The 16,313-nt window shown below is 41.5% G+C and overlaps 1 protein-coding gene across 5 annotated transcripts in view; it reads right to left on the bottom strand.

Moving 5' to 3' along the window:
* sptb (spectrin, beta, erythrocytic) overlaps nucleotides 1–16,313 on the bottom strand; it is a 44,701-nt gene that overhangs the window by 25,562 nt on the left and 2,826 nt on the right. For 2 of the 5 annotated variants that reach the window (XR_001663671.1, XM_016677684.1), the window contains exons 1-3: nucleotides 7,553–8,190; nucleotides 1,222–1,373; nucleotides 924–1,097 (exon numbers count right to left, since the gene is read on the bottom strand). Coding sequence is in view for 4 of the 5 variants with exons in the window: in XM_016677684.1 (XP_016533170.1) it covers nucleotides 924–1,097; nucleotides 1,222–1,373; nucleotides 7,553–8,102 (876 nt within the window). In the remaining variant the exon portion in view is untranslated. Of the gene's footprint in view, nucleotides 1–923; nucleotides 1,098–1,221; nucleotides 1,374–7,552; nucleotides 8,191–11,368; nucleotides 11,649–16,313 lie in introns of those variants that run through there. The other 3 variants (XM_007564489.2, XM_016677685.1, XM_016677683.1) reach the window with 3 other exon arrangements.

The raw sequence follows: 16,313 nt of genomic DNA, 5'->3' as shown, positions 1-16,313 counted from the left end.
ACTGCAAATAAAGAAAAAAGTGATCTGTGCAATTTTCCAAAGGTTAAATTAAAACACAGATTTTTAATGGTACTTTTAGTGAATGCAGTGGATACATGGTTGGCTAACAACACTCTTTGCAGAAGTCTGCAGAAGAAAGGGTGAAACTACAGCAATTCAAACTTTACGCGTTTGTTTATTCACTTAACTACTGAACACGCAGAGGCACTCAGGATTTACGTAGAATCACTGAGATTCTAGTTTATCCAGGAAAGAAAACAGCCTTGTTTTTTAAACCATTTTAATGATTCACAAGAAATGATGCCCCTGATAAATTGCATCTGTTTGCTCCTCATTAGTTCCTAGACAGACAGATGCTCTGAGCACATATCTGACAGGATCAATGAATTGTTTTGTTGTTGTTGGTGATCTGTGGAATACAGCTGTATTCAATAAATTAGAATGTGATCTCAGATTAGGCTCGTTTATCAGATCCAGCTCATTTCTCTGTATTAAAAACGTTTCTTTTATTGCTTCGATGTAATATTCTAATCTTAAATGCCAAGTTTTCATTAGCTGGAAAAGTATCACAGTTAGCAGAAAAGCTTAAATGTCATGTGTTTCACTTTGTGAAATGACTAACTGAAATCAATGAACTTTTAATTATTTCTAATTTATTGAACGTGATCGTAGTTTTTTTTCAAATAATCAGTCTCACAGCACAGTCTATCCTCTAGGTGTCGCCAACGAGGCCAATATGTTTAGAAATGTGGGATCTGCCATGGCGTTTCACCAATAAGGGTTATCAGTTTATTACTGATACATCTGAATGTTTGTGTGGAAAACAGAGTAAGCCGTGTTTTTAAGTGCATGTACCCTTTACACATGAGGCAGACAGGATGACTACATTCTGCATCTTTTTAGATGCCGCAGACTCGGTTTACCTGGAAACGCAGGATGATGGTCCAAATGAGCCCGAGTATGAGGCGGTGGTTGCCGTCGACGATGTCATGGGACCCCATGTTCTCTAGGTGTACCCTCTGCTCTTTGAGAAACTGCAAGGCCTTGTCCACATTTTCCAAACAGTGGATGCGCATCCGGCCTTTAGTGGGCTTCGGCTACGAAGGAAACGAGGAAGAAAGAGAGAACAGGAATTTTTGAAAGAAAAGACATCCTGAATGAGCTGCAAATAACATTAAACTTTCACGACAATAAAGTCAAAGCTGAGACAGCATAACTCACCAGACGTTCTCCAGACAGGACCTCCAGCAGTTTAATGAGCATGCGTCCGTCACGAAGGTCCAGGTAGAGGTCAGAGATGCGACAGCCGACTCGGGAAAGGATCGAGTTGACCCATTTAGTAAAGGTCTTCTTTTGAACTGCCTCGCGCTCATCTGGAGAGGGAACATAGTTTAAGAAAGAACATCAGCCCCATGAATAATGCACTGCCCTCACGGCTGCAGAGCAGCATCACTGAAGCTGGTAGGGATTTACTGTCTCCAACAAGGGCTCTTCAAACCGAAGACATGGCTGTGCATGCTAGTGTTTGTCTGAGGAGAGCTCTTACTGAGTAAATTAATGTGCTGTTAAAAAAAATATTAACCTTATTCTTATTCTACAATGCCTTCTAAATGTTTTCATACCCCTTTGACTTTGTTGCATGGTGCAACATTACAACCCCGAGCTTCTGTATTTTGCACAGTCAATACTTTTGTTGCAGTTATGGTTGTTAGCCATTTGGAATATGTCTGTCTCAACTTTTCACATCTAAAACTGAAAGTTTGTCCATTCTTCTTTGCAAAATAGCAAAAGCACAGTGGATGAAGAACATCAATGAACATCCATTTTCAAGCTTTGCCACAGAATCTAAACTGCATTTTGTCAGTTCAGCTAGATCTTTCTAACGCTTATACATGCTTGGATCTAAAGTATTCCATTGCAGCTCTGGTTGCTTGTTTAGAGTCGTGTCATCCTGGAAGGTGAACCTTCACCTCAACCCAGAGGTTTTTTAGCCTCTAACAGATGTTCTTCCTTGATTTATTTACATAAATTCACCAGCATTCTTCCAAATGTTTGTTGCTTCCTCTATACGGCCTGTGGCAAACTTCAAAAAGGGACTTCTTATGGCTTTTCTTCAACAATGGTTCTTCTTGCCACTAATTGACAGTTTTGTGGATTGCACAAGTAACAGCTGTCTTGTTCGCAGATTCTCCCACCTGAGCTCTTGACCTCTGCAGCTTCTCCAGAGTTACCAAGTCTCTCTTGGTTGGTTTTTTGATTGTAGTTGTGCTAAAGTCTTGATTATAACCTCACACCGCTTTAAATGCCTCCACAGTTGTATCCTTGACTTGTCTGCTTTGTTCTTTACAGTTAATGATGACATTTATTAATTTCTGTTAATGAAACAAATATGTTTTATCTGTAGAAAAGCTTAAAAATCCTATATAATATGCAGAAGTATGCACTATTTTGTAATGTCTTTAGTAAAATACATTAACATTTGTGGCTGCAACTTGGAGAAAAAGGGCAAAGGGTTATAAATATACCTTCAAGGCATATTGCAACAAAAACAAACTGAACCCAACCACATAAACATTACATCAAGTGAGCCAGGTCTGCATCTAGTCAACATATTTCTGTGGCTACCTAAATAACCCAGAGCAAGGTGAACAGAAGGGCAGTGCTGTCTCATTACACCAACCTTGATTTTGCTAACAGCTACTTTAACTGCAGATACACACAGATATTTAAAACTTATTATGTCAGCAACGGGACATTCCCAGCCCCAGTTGTCCCAGCATGCAACACATCAGTTCCCTTTAGTCTCCACATTGAAGGTTGCCCTGTTTGTCTGAACTAAAATAAGGCTGTGGAGAGAAGAGGCTAGCGCAAAGATGCCAGGTATCGTATTCTAGGTTAAGAAGGCGTCAATAAGCAAAGGTGAGGTTGAGGAGGAGACATAAACTCTGGATGGAAGTAAACTTGGCAAGAGGAAGAGCTCCCGGGGAGGCAGTGTTTCAGGTTTACTGTGCAGAGACATGGCGCGATAAACAGAACAAAACACATCACCCACAGTATCTCCCCTGCTGTTGCCAAAAAACACCCAGTAAGCTCCTTTACAGCTCCAGCTGAATTCCCAGCACCATCCAGGAGAACGAATCAGGAGTTACAGTATGTAAAACACATGGTGCAGCAGGGCACAGTAAATAAATCATGCCCCGCTCTGCTCCCCTCAGCAGAACAACAGCACACACCGCTCCACTGCATCCACATGGATTCCCCACGTAATGAAAAAGTAATGGAAATTAAAACATGCAAATAACTCAAAAGCTCCATTAGTGGCGCAAACGCTGAGAGAGTAGGAACAGAAAACAGAGACAAAAGAAGAGCCTGACTAAAAACCATGACAAATCCTCTCTGAACTATCTGGGGTGCGGAGGATTTCACAGCACAGTCAGTGAGAGGCCAATTAAAGTGCATCCCCGCACTGTTTTGCCATATCACATCACAATAAGAGACCTTGAGAAGGGACAGCATGGGTGCACAGGGAAGCTCTCGGCCAAGTGGGCAGCAATGGGACAACAGAGAGTAATACGGGGGCGGGGAGTTACTGTTTCCATGTCGTCTGCTAAGCTTTCTGCAGATGAGGAATAGCCTGACATGACAACAGCTCTGACTAAACTGAATAAAGCCTTAAGCGCGCTTTTGAATAGAAATCTCTGTCTAATCCTTAAATTCCATCTGTTCTTTTTTACAGAGATTAAATAATACCAATGTTATTAGCGATACGACATACAATGCTATCTGAGTGTGTCAGAATACATGTAAAAACGTTTAATATACCAAGTATTTGAAGCCCTACTGTCATTAGGTTGGAAAAGAAAAGAATATTAGCAACAATCACCATGTATTCATGTTTCTATAAGTGCAAACACGTGCTGCAGAAGTTATTAAAACATGACTAATACAACAAATTATGAAGGTTTTGATTAAAATATATTCAGTGGCGACTTTTGACATGGACTGTATGGGCAATTGCCCAGGGCAGCATTAAAAAGGAGCGACACACAAGCGCTTGATAAATCCGAGACAGTACTTGTTTTTTGTGTCTTAAGCAAGTTTTCTATTGCTTTTATGCATGTGCAGTCAGTGGAGGGTTGGTCTGTTTAGGGACAATGTTTTTTTTCACACCAGCACCATCTACAATCACTCTTTGAAGAATATTGAATTAATAAATACAGCAGCATCTAATTTCCCTTTGGGATCGATGAACTGTGTTTGACTGAACTGTATTTTGTCCAGCTGCAGAAAATAAATGATTGCAATGCGCTTTGACTGATTTCAAGGCAGCAGAATGAGGGGCTCACCCAGGGCACACTACCTACTTTTTAAGAAACCTGCATGAAAGAAAGCAAGAAAGGGAGAAATAGAACAACAATAAAGCACAGCTAGGTCGAGTCTGATTAGTGAGCTATTGGTCGGAAACTCAAGACTTGTATCTTTTTCCAATCAACTACACTAACCACCGACGGATCACTGACAACAACACTCTTCGGTAAGGAAGCTGGCACTGATGGGAATAAAGCTCAAAGTCAGCAATTATTACTGATCTTAAAGAAAAAAACTAAGTCAGCTCAAATCTGTATAGGCAGATTGAATCAAAGATCAGAAATAAGTCACAACTTTAAAATAAACAGTTTGCCTTTGATATTTCAGGTTTCATAGCATGTTACCTTCTAGACATCAAAATAAAGCCCTTTTTTTATACCACCTTTGGCTTCTTGTTTATCCATCAATAGTATTTTAATTAACAATCATAAAAATGTGACATGGTGAACTACATTTCCAAACTGGACCTCCCAAAAGTATTGCAAAAGATAGCAGTTATGTAAAACTGAGAAAGCGAGTATAAACACATTGGACACTTCTTGGTTTTTAAGATATTTCTGCTCTTGTGTTTTTACCCAGTATGACTCCATATGACTTCAAACATCATTTAATTTAACTCGTGCTTCAGACACAACTCTGTGTGTAGGAAGCGGCTGACATGACTTTTTCTGAGAGGAAAACCAGTTGTAGTATTATCCGTTGTTCAACATTAATTAGTGATGCCATGTGAGAGGAACACTCATGCTTCATGCTCAGAGTGCTTGCAGTTTTTCATCCACACAAAATGAATTGGGCCTTTTGAATCCTTTTACTTGCCTCCACCAACTTCTTCTGGTTTTCCTATTCTTCATATTAGAACAATTCTTACTAAACATTCTTCTGTTTCACATGCTTTTACTTGGTGATCTCTCAACCACTTTTTGACTCCAGTGAAAGCCCTATGACTTATTCATGTTGATGGATTTTTCCTGTACACGGCTTGATCTGTTTTTTTTCCCCCTCCCAACAGTCATCTCATACTGGATGTGGCCCAGTAGTCCCAGAGCTCCCTATTACACGGCCCTGTCATGGCACAGCCAGAGCAACCTGTCCTGTAGCCATGACACCATGACACCAGGACAGGTACACTCAGCAAAGCATGGCGATGAAACTCAGCCTCTCCATGCTCCCTATACCTCCCTGCATGCTCTTGCTAGACATGGCAAATAAACTGTCTGCTCCCTTAAAAGAACTATCTGAAGCTCCTGAACATCAGATTAATGTGCATTTGTACGGTTTATTTATGTCTGACCGAGCATTAGGGGAATTAGAGGTAGGATGCAAAAGAGGCACGCGAAAAGCAGAACCGGACAACTTGCTGGTTTTGCAAGTTAAAGTGCCTCGCAAAAGTATTCACAACCTCATGACTTTTTTTGTATTTCGTGGGGATTTTGTGTGAAAGATTAACATTAAGTTGCAATAATTGAAAAGCAGGAAAAAACTGACATTATTTTAGACAATCTTTACAAGTTAAAATCTGTAAAGTGTGCCGTGCACTTGTAATAACTAGATGGTCATAAATATGACCATCCTAAATAAAAGCTGAGCATAAATCTACATGCTCTGTCAAGGCTTCAGAGGTTTGCTGGTGGACATTCATGAACCAACAGCATCGTAGAGAGCAAGGAGTGCAGCAGAAATGTGTGGAGAATCTTCAGAGCTCAGGAGGTTGAATCAGTAAACTTGAAAACCATGTGTCATGGACTCCACAAATCTAGACATTACATCGAAATGACAAGGAGACAGGAATTCTTAAAAGAAAGGCATTTGAAGCCATTTTTACAGATTGTTCCACGTCATAAACCGGACACGGCAAACATGGGAGAAGATGCTCCGGTCAGTCAATTCGAAAGGCTTGTCACTGAGCTACACTGAAATGTTCTGGATCAAAGTACAAAGAATGGCCTAATCAAAGACCAGAGATAAACCCAGTGAAAATTTTGTAGCAAGACTTGAAAATTGATCTTTATAAATGCTCTCCATCCAGCCTGACCAATCTGAACACCTTTTATATTGCTCTATCAAATTAGATCCCGAACGATTAAACTGAAGAAAGTTAAAGGAGCGTAAATATTTTCGCAAAGCACAAAATGGAACTGGGGGAGCTGCTTGTTTGCAGGCAGAACAACAGAAAAACCCGTCAACGGGGCACGTCAAACTACTAGAGTCTGAAAACGAAGGGATGCTTTATAAATCAATAAATGCAAAAAAAAAAGCCGTTTTCTGCCTCTTTTTTATCACAGTCATCCTTTCCAACTTTGTTCTGTTGTAATCTGGTCAAAATCTTGAAAACAATCTTGAAAAAACTCATGTAAGAAAGACATCAAGATGCGCAGTTGGTAAATTGATGCTCTTGGCCCGTCTCGTGGCATCTCTGATTTAGAGAAAAGCCTCTGAAGTTTGCAGCTTCACTATCAGTTGCCTCTGCAGCCTTCAGGATCAGTCGATACTTGAAATGTAGCAGAGGCAGCGGGGGGAAAAAAAAGAAAGCCTTTCCCTCTGTTCCTGCATCGTCTCCTCCATTTTCTTCCTCTCACTAATGCATTCCTGTCATCAGGGAGTTGGATAGCATAGAGCAAGCTCAGAAAAAAAAAAACATCCACTGTGATGGCATGGTTCTCTCTTAAAACTGTAACAATAAAGGCAGGAAGGAGTTAATCCAGTAGAGAAAGTGATTGTTTTTGTTGTTTGTTTTTTTTGTTTGTTTGTTTGTTTTACAGAAATTCGTCCCAGAGACGCATCGCCTTGTTGTTTTGAAGCAGTTTGTGAAAGTTAAAGGCCGTACATGGCACTGTATCTTGTAAGAGATGACAAATGGTTGTTATCTTGAGGTGTTATTTAAATAATTCAAAGGCAAGATTGTTATTAATCAGGGAAGAGTCACAGCTTCCAGAAAATAAATAAATAACCACTAGATATATTTCGTTTACACAAGTTCTAATGACAAAACTAACCTCTAGCCTCCATCACTGCCTGGACATGAACATAAACACATGATGGAGAAGGGAGGGGCATGATCCAAGAAGTGTCATCCTTGTGAGGCAGGACATGATGGACTAACTCTCTCAGGAAGCACACACACACACACACGCACTCACAGGCACACTCACACGCACACACGGTCCCACGGTCAGGATCCGGTTACCTTGCAGCTGCCTGAAGCGTCCATCCAGGATGGAGTTGAAGCAGATGTTGGAGGTGCTGTAACTAAGCCAGCGCGCCCTCTTCATGCTCCTGGCTGATGAGGAAGAGGAGGAGGAGGAGAGGATGGGGGCCAGGTCCGGGTGAGTTTGAGAGGGCCGCGGACGCCGCGGCGTGCAGGAGGAGGACGAGGACGATGATGAGGAGAAGGGGGAGAGCCCCGTGTGCGCCGAGGTAGGTGGGATGTGCAGGACAGTGCCATTCCTCTCGGGGTGCTGCTCCGGTACCTGCTGCTTGCTTGTTGCCTTCCTGCTCTCGGGTCTGAGGGCGCGATGGACTGGTGGGGTGCTCCTGCTCCGGCTGCTGCCGCTGCTGCTGCTCGCTCCGACCCGGACCTGGGCCTCTTTCTCAGCTGGAGTAAAGGGTCGGCTTGCGGTCTCCTTGCTGCTCCGGACGGCTCCAGCATCCCTGCTGCTGGCCTTTAGGCTGATCTTGACCTCTCTTAGCCGGGGTTGGCTTATGGGGGCAGTGCGCAGCAGGCACGGGCTGCTCATCTTGACCCCCAAGCCCCCAAAACAATTAGGACAAGAAGAAAACCTCCACTGGAGCCAGCCGAGGAGCTTGGCACACCTCCTCTCTCTCTTTCTTCTGGCTCTCTGTCCTCTTTTCCAGAGCCCTTTTGCATTAACTCCCGCTCCCTCCCTCCCTCCCTCCTCTTCGTCTTTCTTTCTCACTCGCTCCTCACTGTTACTGTGATAAAGCTCTGCCTCCACTTTCAGGCGGCACGAGGGCTCTGGCAGCCTTCGGTTTGGTTCAGAGGGATTTATTTTGCAGCCCCATCCATGCATACAGTATGTTTCAATGCATACACGTGTTCCTACGACTCCCACACAGCAGCACCAATGCTGAACATGAAGCACACAACTGGCACGCTTATGAGTTCCTGTGCCAACAATCCAAACATTGCAAAACTACATGCATGTCAGACGAAAAGCAAGAAAGATTTTATTTTAGGCTTCAGCGGTACAACGGATCCTAATGTGCTTTGAAATCATACTAAGTGCATATTTTTGAGTTCACAAGCTGTATACACCAGACGCAGGTAATGTCTTTTCCCTCCCCAACCTCCTTTCACTCCCTGACAGGAAACACTGATTGCATTACAGAAGCATCAGTGCAGCAGCAGCACTCTAACAGAATATCACCGACTGACACTCAAACCTGAAGCCTTCATTACTTAAAGAGACGGGAAGAGACAGCGAGAAATATAGTGAGAACAGTTGCCAGATGAAAGTCCTGGATGGGAAGAGAGGCGTTCTGGACTCCCAGACGGAGGAGATAACGCTAAGTGCTGGAAAAATGGACCCAATCGGATCTCATGGCAGGTGATTCTCAGCTCTGAACCCTTTAAAATCTAAGCCGGTGTATTAACAAAGACGATTTCCAGCTCTCTCTGAGGTCAGACCTCCAGTTTTGACTTAGAATAACTTTTTTCTACTCTAACGGCAATAAGAAACAAAAAGGAAATTCCCCGCAGGCAGTAGAATGGTGTCTAACAGAAGTGAAGAAATTACAAGATTATTATGGATCAAAATAAATCGTTTTTTTTTATTTTATTTTTTTTATTAAACTCTAATTTTGACCAGCTGATTACCAGTTAGAGCCAATCAAGGAAAACATCGACAAATCCTATCTCTGATCATTCTATCTATAGCACATGTTTAAAAGTTCATTTTCATCAAATCGCTTGAAAATTAATAGGAGTGAAAGGGCAGTAATGAACTCCTCATTCTCACATGAGGTATCATAGGCCTGGTCAGAGGAACGGCGAATCAACTCATTACTGTCAGAAAAGTGTTATTAGCTCGCAAATTAAGAGTCACAGGAGGCGTAAAGGAAGTGATATTAATCCTACACTTGAGAAAGTGAGGAAAAACTCTGTGCAGCATTGCTCCTTGGGATTTAAGAGGGAGTGCATCACCCAGATAAAGCACATCATTAACTGGGAATGAAACCACCTCTATAAAAGCAGACGTTTTGGGAGCTCGGTCGATACTGAACATGAAGTACACAGCCGGCACAATGCCAAAGCAGAAAGAGCTCAGTAATAATTAGAGAGAGAGAAGAAAATATTGCTCCTCATTAGTTTGGGAAGAGTTATAAGGTAATTTCCTAAGATGTGCAGTGAATCATTCTGTACTAAGAAAGATGAAAGTAACATGTTGAAGACGAAACCGGTTGTTAATCTATCCAGTAGTGGATTTTTTTCCTTGGAAATTCACTCCAAGATCAGACTACAAGGTTAAAAAGAAGAAAATCTTTTACTAGACGGGCCTCATTAGTGTGTTGTCTAGGGGGGACAAAAAGCTGAACAAGTATGTCTCGGAAAAGGATAACTTTTGAACAAATGACAAAAAGGTGTTTGTCGGTGTTTGGAAGAACACACCTCATACCAAGTGTCAAGCATGGTGGTGGAAGGGTGATGATTTGGGCTCATTTTGCAGCCGCAGTACATGAATATCCCACATTCACTGAGTCTACATGATTGTAGACAAACAATTGATGGGCAAGCTAAAGTACATTAGAGCCAACTGTAGCTGAATTGGTCAAAAATAGGTCAACAGCACATTGATCCAAAACGCAGCAGCCAATTGGCTGAAAAGATTTAGTCAGAGCTAATTGACTAATTCAATCACTTCAACCCGATTGAAACACTGACAGGCTGGAAAAACTGTGCAGAAAAAAATCCTCAAAAAACTAATAAAAACTAAACAAAAAAGTGCCAAAACTCTTCCTTAATGATGAGAGAGAACGATTTAAAAGAAAAATCATAAAAAAAAACTATTTTTTTTATACGTTGCTGTTGCCAAAGGTATTTCTTCATGCAGCCAAAAAACAGCATTAGATGGTGGAATGAGCCCCAGAACACAAGGAATCACACAGGAATTTGATGCTGTAGCTTTACACAATGTAGACGCTCACAGTCTTACTCTCGGCCCATGCTGCTTTCAAGAATAAAAGCCATGTGAACTCAATGTACACAAGCTGCTGAGCATCAAAAGGTAATGTTACACCAGCTACAAAACTCTCAGAGGCACTAATGAAGCACTATTTGTTGCTTCATTTCAAAGTGAAGCAACAAATACTTCATCCATATTGTAAGAAAGTTTGAGAGAGCGGCTCCCAAACACAAGCTCCTTCTCTTCAGAGTGCATTTATATGTTGGCCATTCATCTTTAACCTCTCTTGTATTTTTAACTTCAAAGACGTGAAAATAGTGTGACCTGGAACCTCAACTTTTTCACCACGAGTCCATCCACGTCTATTTTAAAATCCCAAGCAGCCGAACCCACAGGTGGGCCACGGCCTACCGGCTTAGCTAGAAATGTAAGAGATTCGTGCGATGGGAGGCAGACGGACAGGGCAGCTGTCCAGATCGGTCAGACTGTGGACATTCAGAGAATGTGCAAGTGATCCCGGTTACTCGTAGAGGGTGTGAATCGGAGTCAGGGCTCAGCTGCCAGGAGAGTGTGTGTGATACCATAACAGAAATCCACACGGAAACACACTTTTCAAACAAACAGTGTGGAGCTGAAGATTTAAATATGAGCTATGGAGCAGTTATGAAGTTGTTGTTTTTTTTTTGTTTGTTTGTTTTTTCAAGTGATAGTGCTTTTCATTTAAGCTTATTCAACCCGGCCAAAGTTACACAGTTGCGCTCTCATTACAGGTCACCCTCTGCGCCCTTCCCACACTGCTAGACTTTCATCTCAAGAATCTGTCATGGAGGACAGAGCCTGTTTACTATGCAGGCGCTCACCTGCGAGGGCCTTGATGCGTGAGCGCTCGAACAGCCGGGCTGAGCTGTTGTCATTGTCGAGCTCCTCATCAGAGAGGTCGAAGCGGGTGTTGATGTGGCTGTACTGCTGCGTGATCTCCACATTGTCAAAATCCGTGGTGGAAGTCGTGGTGGAAGTCATGGCGGTAGCCAGCGTGGCGGGCGGGCGGCGGGACGGCGGGCGGCGTCCTCTGTTGCTCTGGGTGAAGACGCAGGCGGAGAGATGTCAAACGGCAGGACGGGCGGTGAATGTGGAGAAAGTCTAAAACAGATAAACAACAAGTTACAATAGATTAGTGCAGGGTGCAGTTTGTGGAGTGACTGGTTTCTACAAAAAGATGGGTTCATGTATTTGTATGAGTGCTTCCAGCAGGAAATGCTGCTCCAGTTGCTTGTATGTTGAATATATGCAGCAGTTATCGGCGTGCGTGTCATATTCGTGTCGGGCATTTAATGATGGATTTGATGGATTATTTAGTTCAGGGTGGAATAATATTATAACAAGCAGCTTATTTCATTTTTCATTATAAAAATAATCAGATCCCAAGCTTGAAATTATTGTAATTTTTCAGGATTCTGGCAAGAAATAGGTGAAGCTCATTTAAGTATATTGGTCCGGTGGCGGCACAGGCCCGGCTTTACAAAAAAAATGTTTCAACGGGGTAATAAGTCTGGATTCCAAAAATCTCTGTTACTGTCAACAAAAATGAATTATTTTTGATCCATACACTGAGTTTCGAACATTTTGGCCACAAAAATGTGTCTATAGCTGATATTTCATTCAACTACATCATCTATAAAACATTACTTCTTTACCTGTCACCAGAATTATAGATTTTTCTGCAAACATTTTTGACATTAAGAAACATTTTTTATTTGTCCAGAAACAACATGCAAATAAGCCCTTGAAGCAGGGCCCACCGTCTCTCCTGCTTTTCTCCCTCCACCCGCTGCTCCATTTTGTGAGTGTCACTCTTCGCGACGGCCCAGATGGTGTCTGTGTATTCTTTGCGTGGAATGGCGGGTTGAAGCGTAGCCACTTAGATAGCTCTATCTGTGTGCAGCATAACTCTCTTATCAAGCTGCACGGTGGGGGGAGGAGGGGTAGGACAACCCCTGTGAGGAGCAGGGCTTGATGATGAAACCGCCTTCTTTCGAGTGATGCTGCTCACGTAGTTTGAAACGCAGAAGTGTGCGAGTCCGTCGGTGGGGATTTGTAAGGAAAGTGAAGTAAGGCGGGAGAGTCCAATTTATGTGCATTACAGTTTTATACAAAGGATACTTTATGTTTTTTATTTCCAGACTTTAAAAAAAAAAAAAAAGCCCTCACTGAGGATTTAATTTGGAGTTGCTGTAATGAAACTGTCCTGGAGAAGAATTCATACGCCTTAAACTTCAATCCCGTTTTGATTCTTTACCCATAAATAAAATCTACTGCAACCAATCACCTTCAGAAGCCACCTCATTAGTAGGTAGAGTCACCTATGTGTAACTTGAACTCAGTTTAAATGCAGCTGTTCTACGAAGGCCTCTGAGGTTTGTCAGAGAGCAAATGTCAACAAACAGAAACATTAAGACAAAAGAGCAGAACAAAGTTTGAGCTAGAAATCTATATCTCAAGCTTTGATCGACCGGAGAACTAGCCAAAGACGCTCATGGAAACTCTGGAGGAGCTGCAGAGATCCTGAACTCAGGTAAGAGCTGACAGCTGACATGATATCTATTATCTGTGCACTCCACAAATCTGACCTTTAAGGGAAGGCTATTGTTGAGACTCTATCTCTAAATATCACCCTGAACACATCATCCCCACAGTGAAACAAGGCGACGGCATTATCATGTTCCAGGGATGCTTCTCAGCAGAAACGGGCAAAGTGGTCAGAGTTTATTGGATGAACCTATTTGAGTCTGCAAGTGATTTCCCTTCTCCCAGCAGGATAAACCCTAAGCACTCAGCTGGAGTTGCAATAGAATGAGCCAGCGTGTATTTGTGTGTTAAAATGGCCTAGTCAAAGTCCACACTTAAATCTGTGAGGTATGATAATCTGTGGTAAGACATGGCAGTGAATGGTACAGATCCCATTCATCCAATCTGACTGAGATTGAGCAATTTGAGCAAAGAAGAATGATCTCTAGATGAGCAAAACTGGTAAAGATCTTCCCAAGATTTGCAGCTGAAACTGCAGCAAAGACTGATTCAGAAGAATAAATATATAGATTTATAAATATAGATAGAGCTGCACCCTACACTTTTCAACTTTTCATTTGTGTGAAACTTTCTGAATCTTGTATTATTTTCCTTCTTTTACCCCATGATTTTCTGTCTGCCGTCAAACTAAAACTCATCAAATATGCTGACGTTTGTGGTTGTAACGAGAACATGCTTAAGGACTATGAATACTTTTTCCAAGATAAAACAAACTGAAATCAAGAAATCTAATATAAACAATCCTCCTGCCCCCTAATTCACCCTGCGGTATTTTATGGTATTTTGATATAATCCTACATCCATTAAGAATGGATTATTTTCATCAATGCATTAAGTTTGTCAGAAATGTCAGAATCTGGTGTGTGTGTGTAAATATTCATTCAAAATAATCACTAGTTTCTTTCTGCAGAAGTCCCACGTTTGTCTGTTCAGTGTATTCAGAGAAGAGGCCCTCGGTCCTCTGCAATGATGCCGTTCTACAGGTCTCCCTCCTTCTGCTCGGTATCAGTCCTCTGCAGAGGTCTCTTATCAGCACGGGGACGCTCCACCCACCACCAGGGGATCCCCTTATCGCCACGGCACACATTACCTTAGCCAGAACTATGGCGTAAAAACCCCTTTACACGCCGCTCAAACTCCCATCCCCAACCTGTCAGCTGAGCACAAACATGTCCGTCTCTAATCGTGTCTGAAGACTGACTCCGCTTAGCTGGTGAACACTAATAGCAGCAAATTAAGTGCGTTTGTCGAGGCGTGCTGTCTCCACGGCTTCGTTCGGGGATGTGTGGAGTAATGAAAAGGCAGGGACCGGTGCGAGCTCTCCACTTGGTGTCCTTGAGGACGAAGAGCCCAAACACACCTGCTCGCTAACAATAGGTTATCCCGTCAGCAGGAAAAAGAGGAGAGCTTCCATCAAAGATGCTGAGTAGGATAACAGCTTTCCACCGGCATCTGGATGTTGTGATGCACACAGTCCTGGAAAGAGCCACGAAATGCCAGCTGACGCATCACATCACGGCCACAGCCCATTGAGCGTGTTTATTTTCACTAGTTTGTTCAGAAGTGATTCATTTTTCATTTCCGTTGCAACATTTTTTTAATCATCACCACACGCTCAGCACTGCCGGGTTTAAGTCTGTCGCAATAAGCAATAAATCAATCGATAGCGTGATAAATTAAAATGAGATCGATAATTTCTTCTCTGATGATTGATTTTTTTTTCTTTCTTTTTTTTTTTTGAAGGGCAATTTTGTTTACAGAAACATCATAATCAAATTTTATTCATGGTTTGCAAGTGGTTTTTATTTCCATTTTGTTGCGTGTGGTTGTCATGGTTAAAGGAAAGTGTAAAGAACACTTCCTGTTCTAGTATTAAGTCTTCATTGCTAAATTAAAGTTTATCGGTCTTTGAGAGTGGTGAATGCATTATCACAGCATTATCAATATTTGAAAATGTCCTCAAAGTAACAACAATTATCGTTTGTCACAATAATTATTGGGTCCAGGAAAATTTGTTATTGTGACAGATCAAGTTGGGTTATTTTTTTTTTATTAAAAAAACAAAAAACAAACAAACACTGGATTCAAACTATTAGGTGAGTAGTTTCAACTAAACATTACGGCCCTGATATTAAAAATTTAAAATAAAGAGCGCTAAATAGGTTGCACAAAAACAAAGTTGCACTTGCAATTAGAGGGAAAGTGTTGGGTGATGTACAAAGAGGTGCAAAAGTGGAATAGACCTTCCTATTTTAATGAGAATGTTTTGTGTTTCTTCTCTTCTTTATGGAAAGCAGAGAGACAATAAAAGAATGAAGCTTAAAGTCACGCAGATATAACTAATAAAAATAATAATATCAATGTATTTCATTTTAAATAGTATCTAAAAGTGTTACAACACAACAGTAAAAACATATAATAAAAATCAGTGCTTGCAAAATCATGTTTGGATTAGAACAAGACAGGGTTTAAATAAACAGGGCACCCATCTGCAATGTATATTTGCACATTTAAAGCAAAGACGAATGCAGCAGGTCAGTAAAACTGCTTTTGCAATGAAAGAATGATGATGTGTTGCGAGTTTTATATCACAAAAGCAAATCTCGCTTGCATCTTAGTGAATAAATTCATTTCATGGTTATTTTTTGCATAAATGTGACGCAGTTGGCACAGAAAACTTTTTTTTTTCCTTTTCTGAAGCTATTATTAGCCTTCAACAATAAAAGTAATGAAACAGAAATGTGCAGATGCCTGGTTTTAAAGCTGCACAGTGTTTGAGTCAGAGCCTCTGGATAATTTCTCATAAGTTAGAAAGTGTCAAGAGAGGCAATGCAAAATAAAAAAAAAAAAAGGCCAAGTGGAAATCCTGTAGATACCCAAGAGCTGCCTGACCTTGGAGTGCTCTTTATGCATTTTACTGGAGCATCGCAATAAGAGGACACGTTTGGACTTTTTATGGAAACCAACATAAAATAATCATTAAGCACAAAAACAACGTGCCGTAAAAGTTTGGTTTCCATACTTGGGTCTCACTGGAATTTACTGTAACTTTGTCTATTTCTGTCCTTTTTAAAAATAGCGTTGATGCAAACAGCAGAGCACCTGATCTGAACCTAAGCTTTTAAAAAAAAAAAAAAAAAAAAAAAAAAAAAACCCCCTCTTTCCCCTTTTTACAAAGCCCCAAACCCCACCAAGAGGAAAAAAAAATTTCAATTGCGG

The sequence above is a fragment of the Poecilia formosa genome, unplaced genomic scaffold, assembly GCF_000485575.1.
Source record: "Poecilia formosa unplaced genomic scaffold, Poecilia_formosa-5.1.2 Scaffold160, whole genome shotgun sequence".
NCBI lineage: Eukaryota > Metazoa > Chordata > Actinopteri > Cyprinodontiformes > Poeciliidae > Poecilia > Poecilia formosa.
Note: the sequence above shows the minus strand (reverse complement) of the source record. Positions and strands in the feature narration are given on the sequence as shown.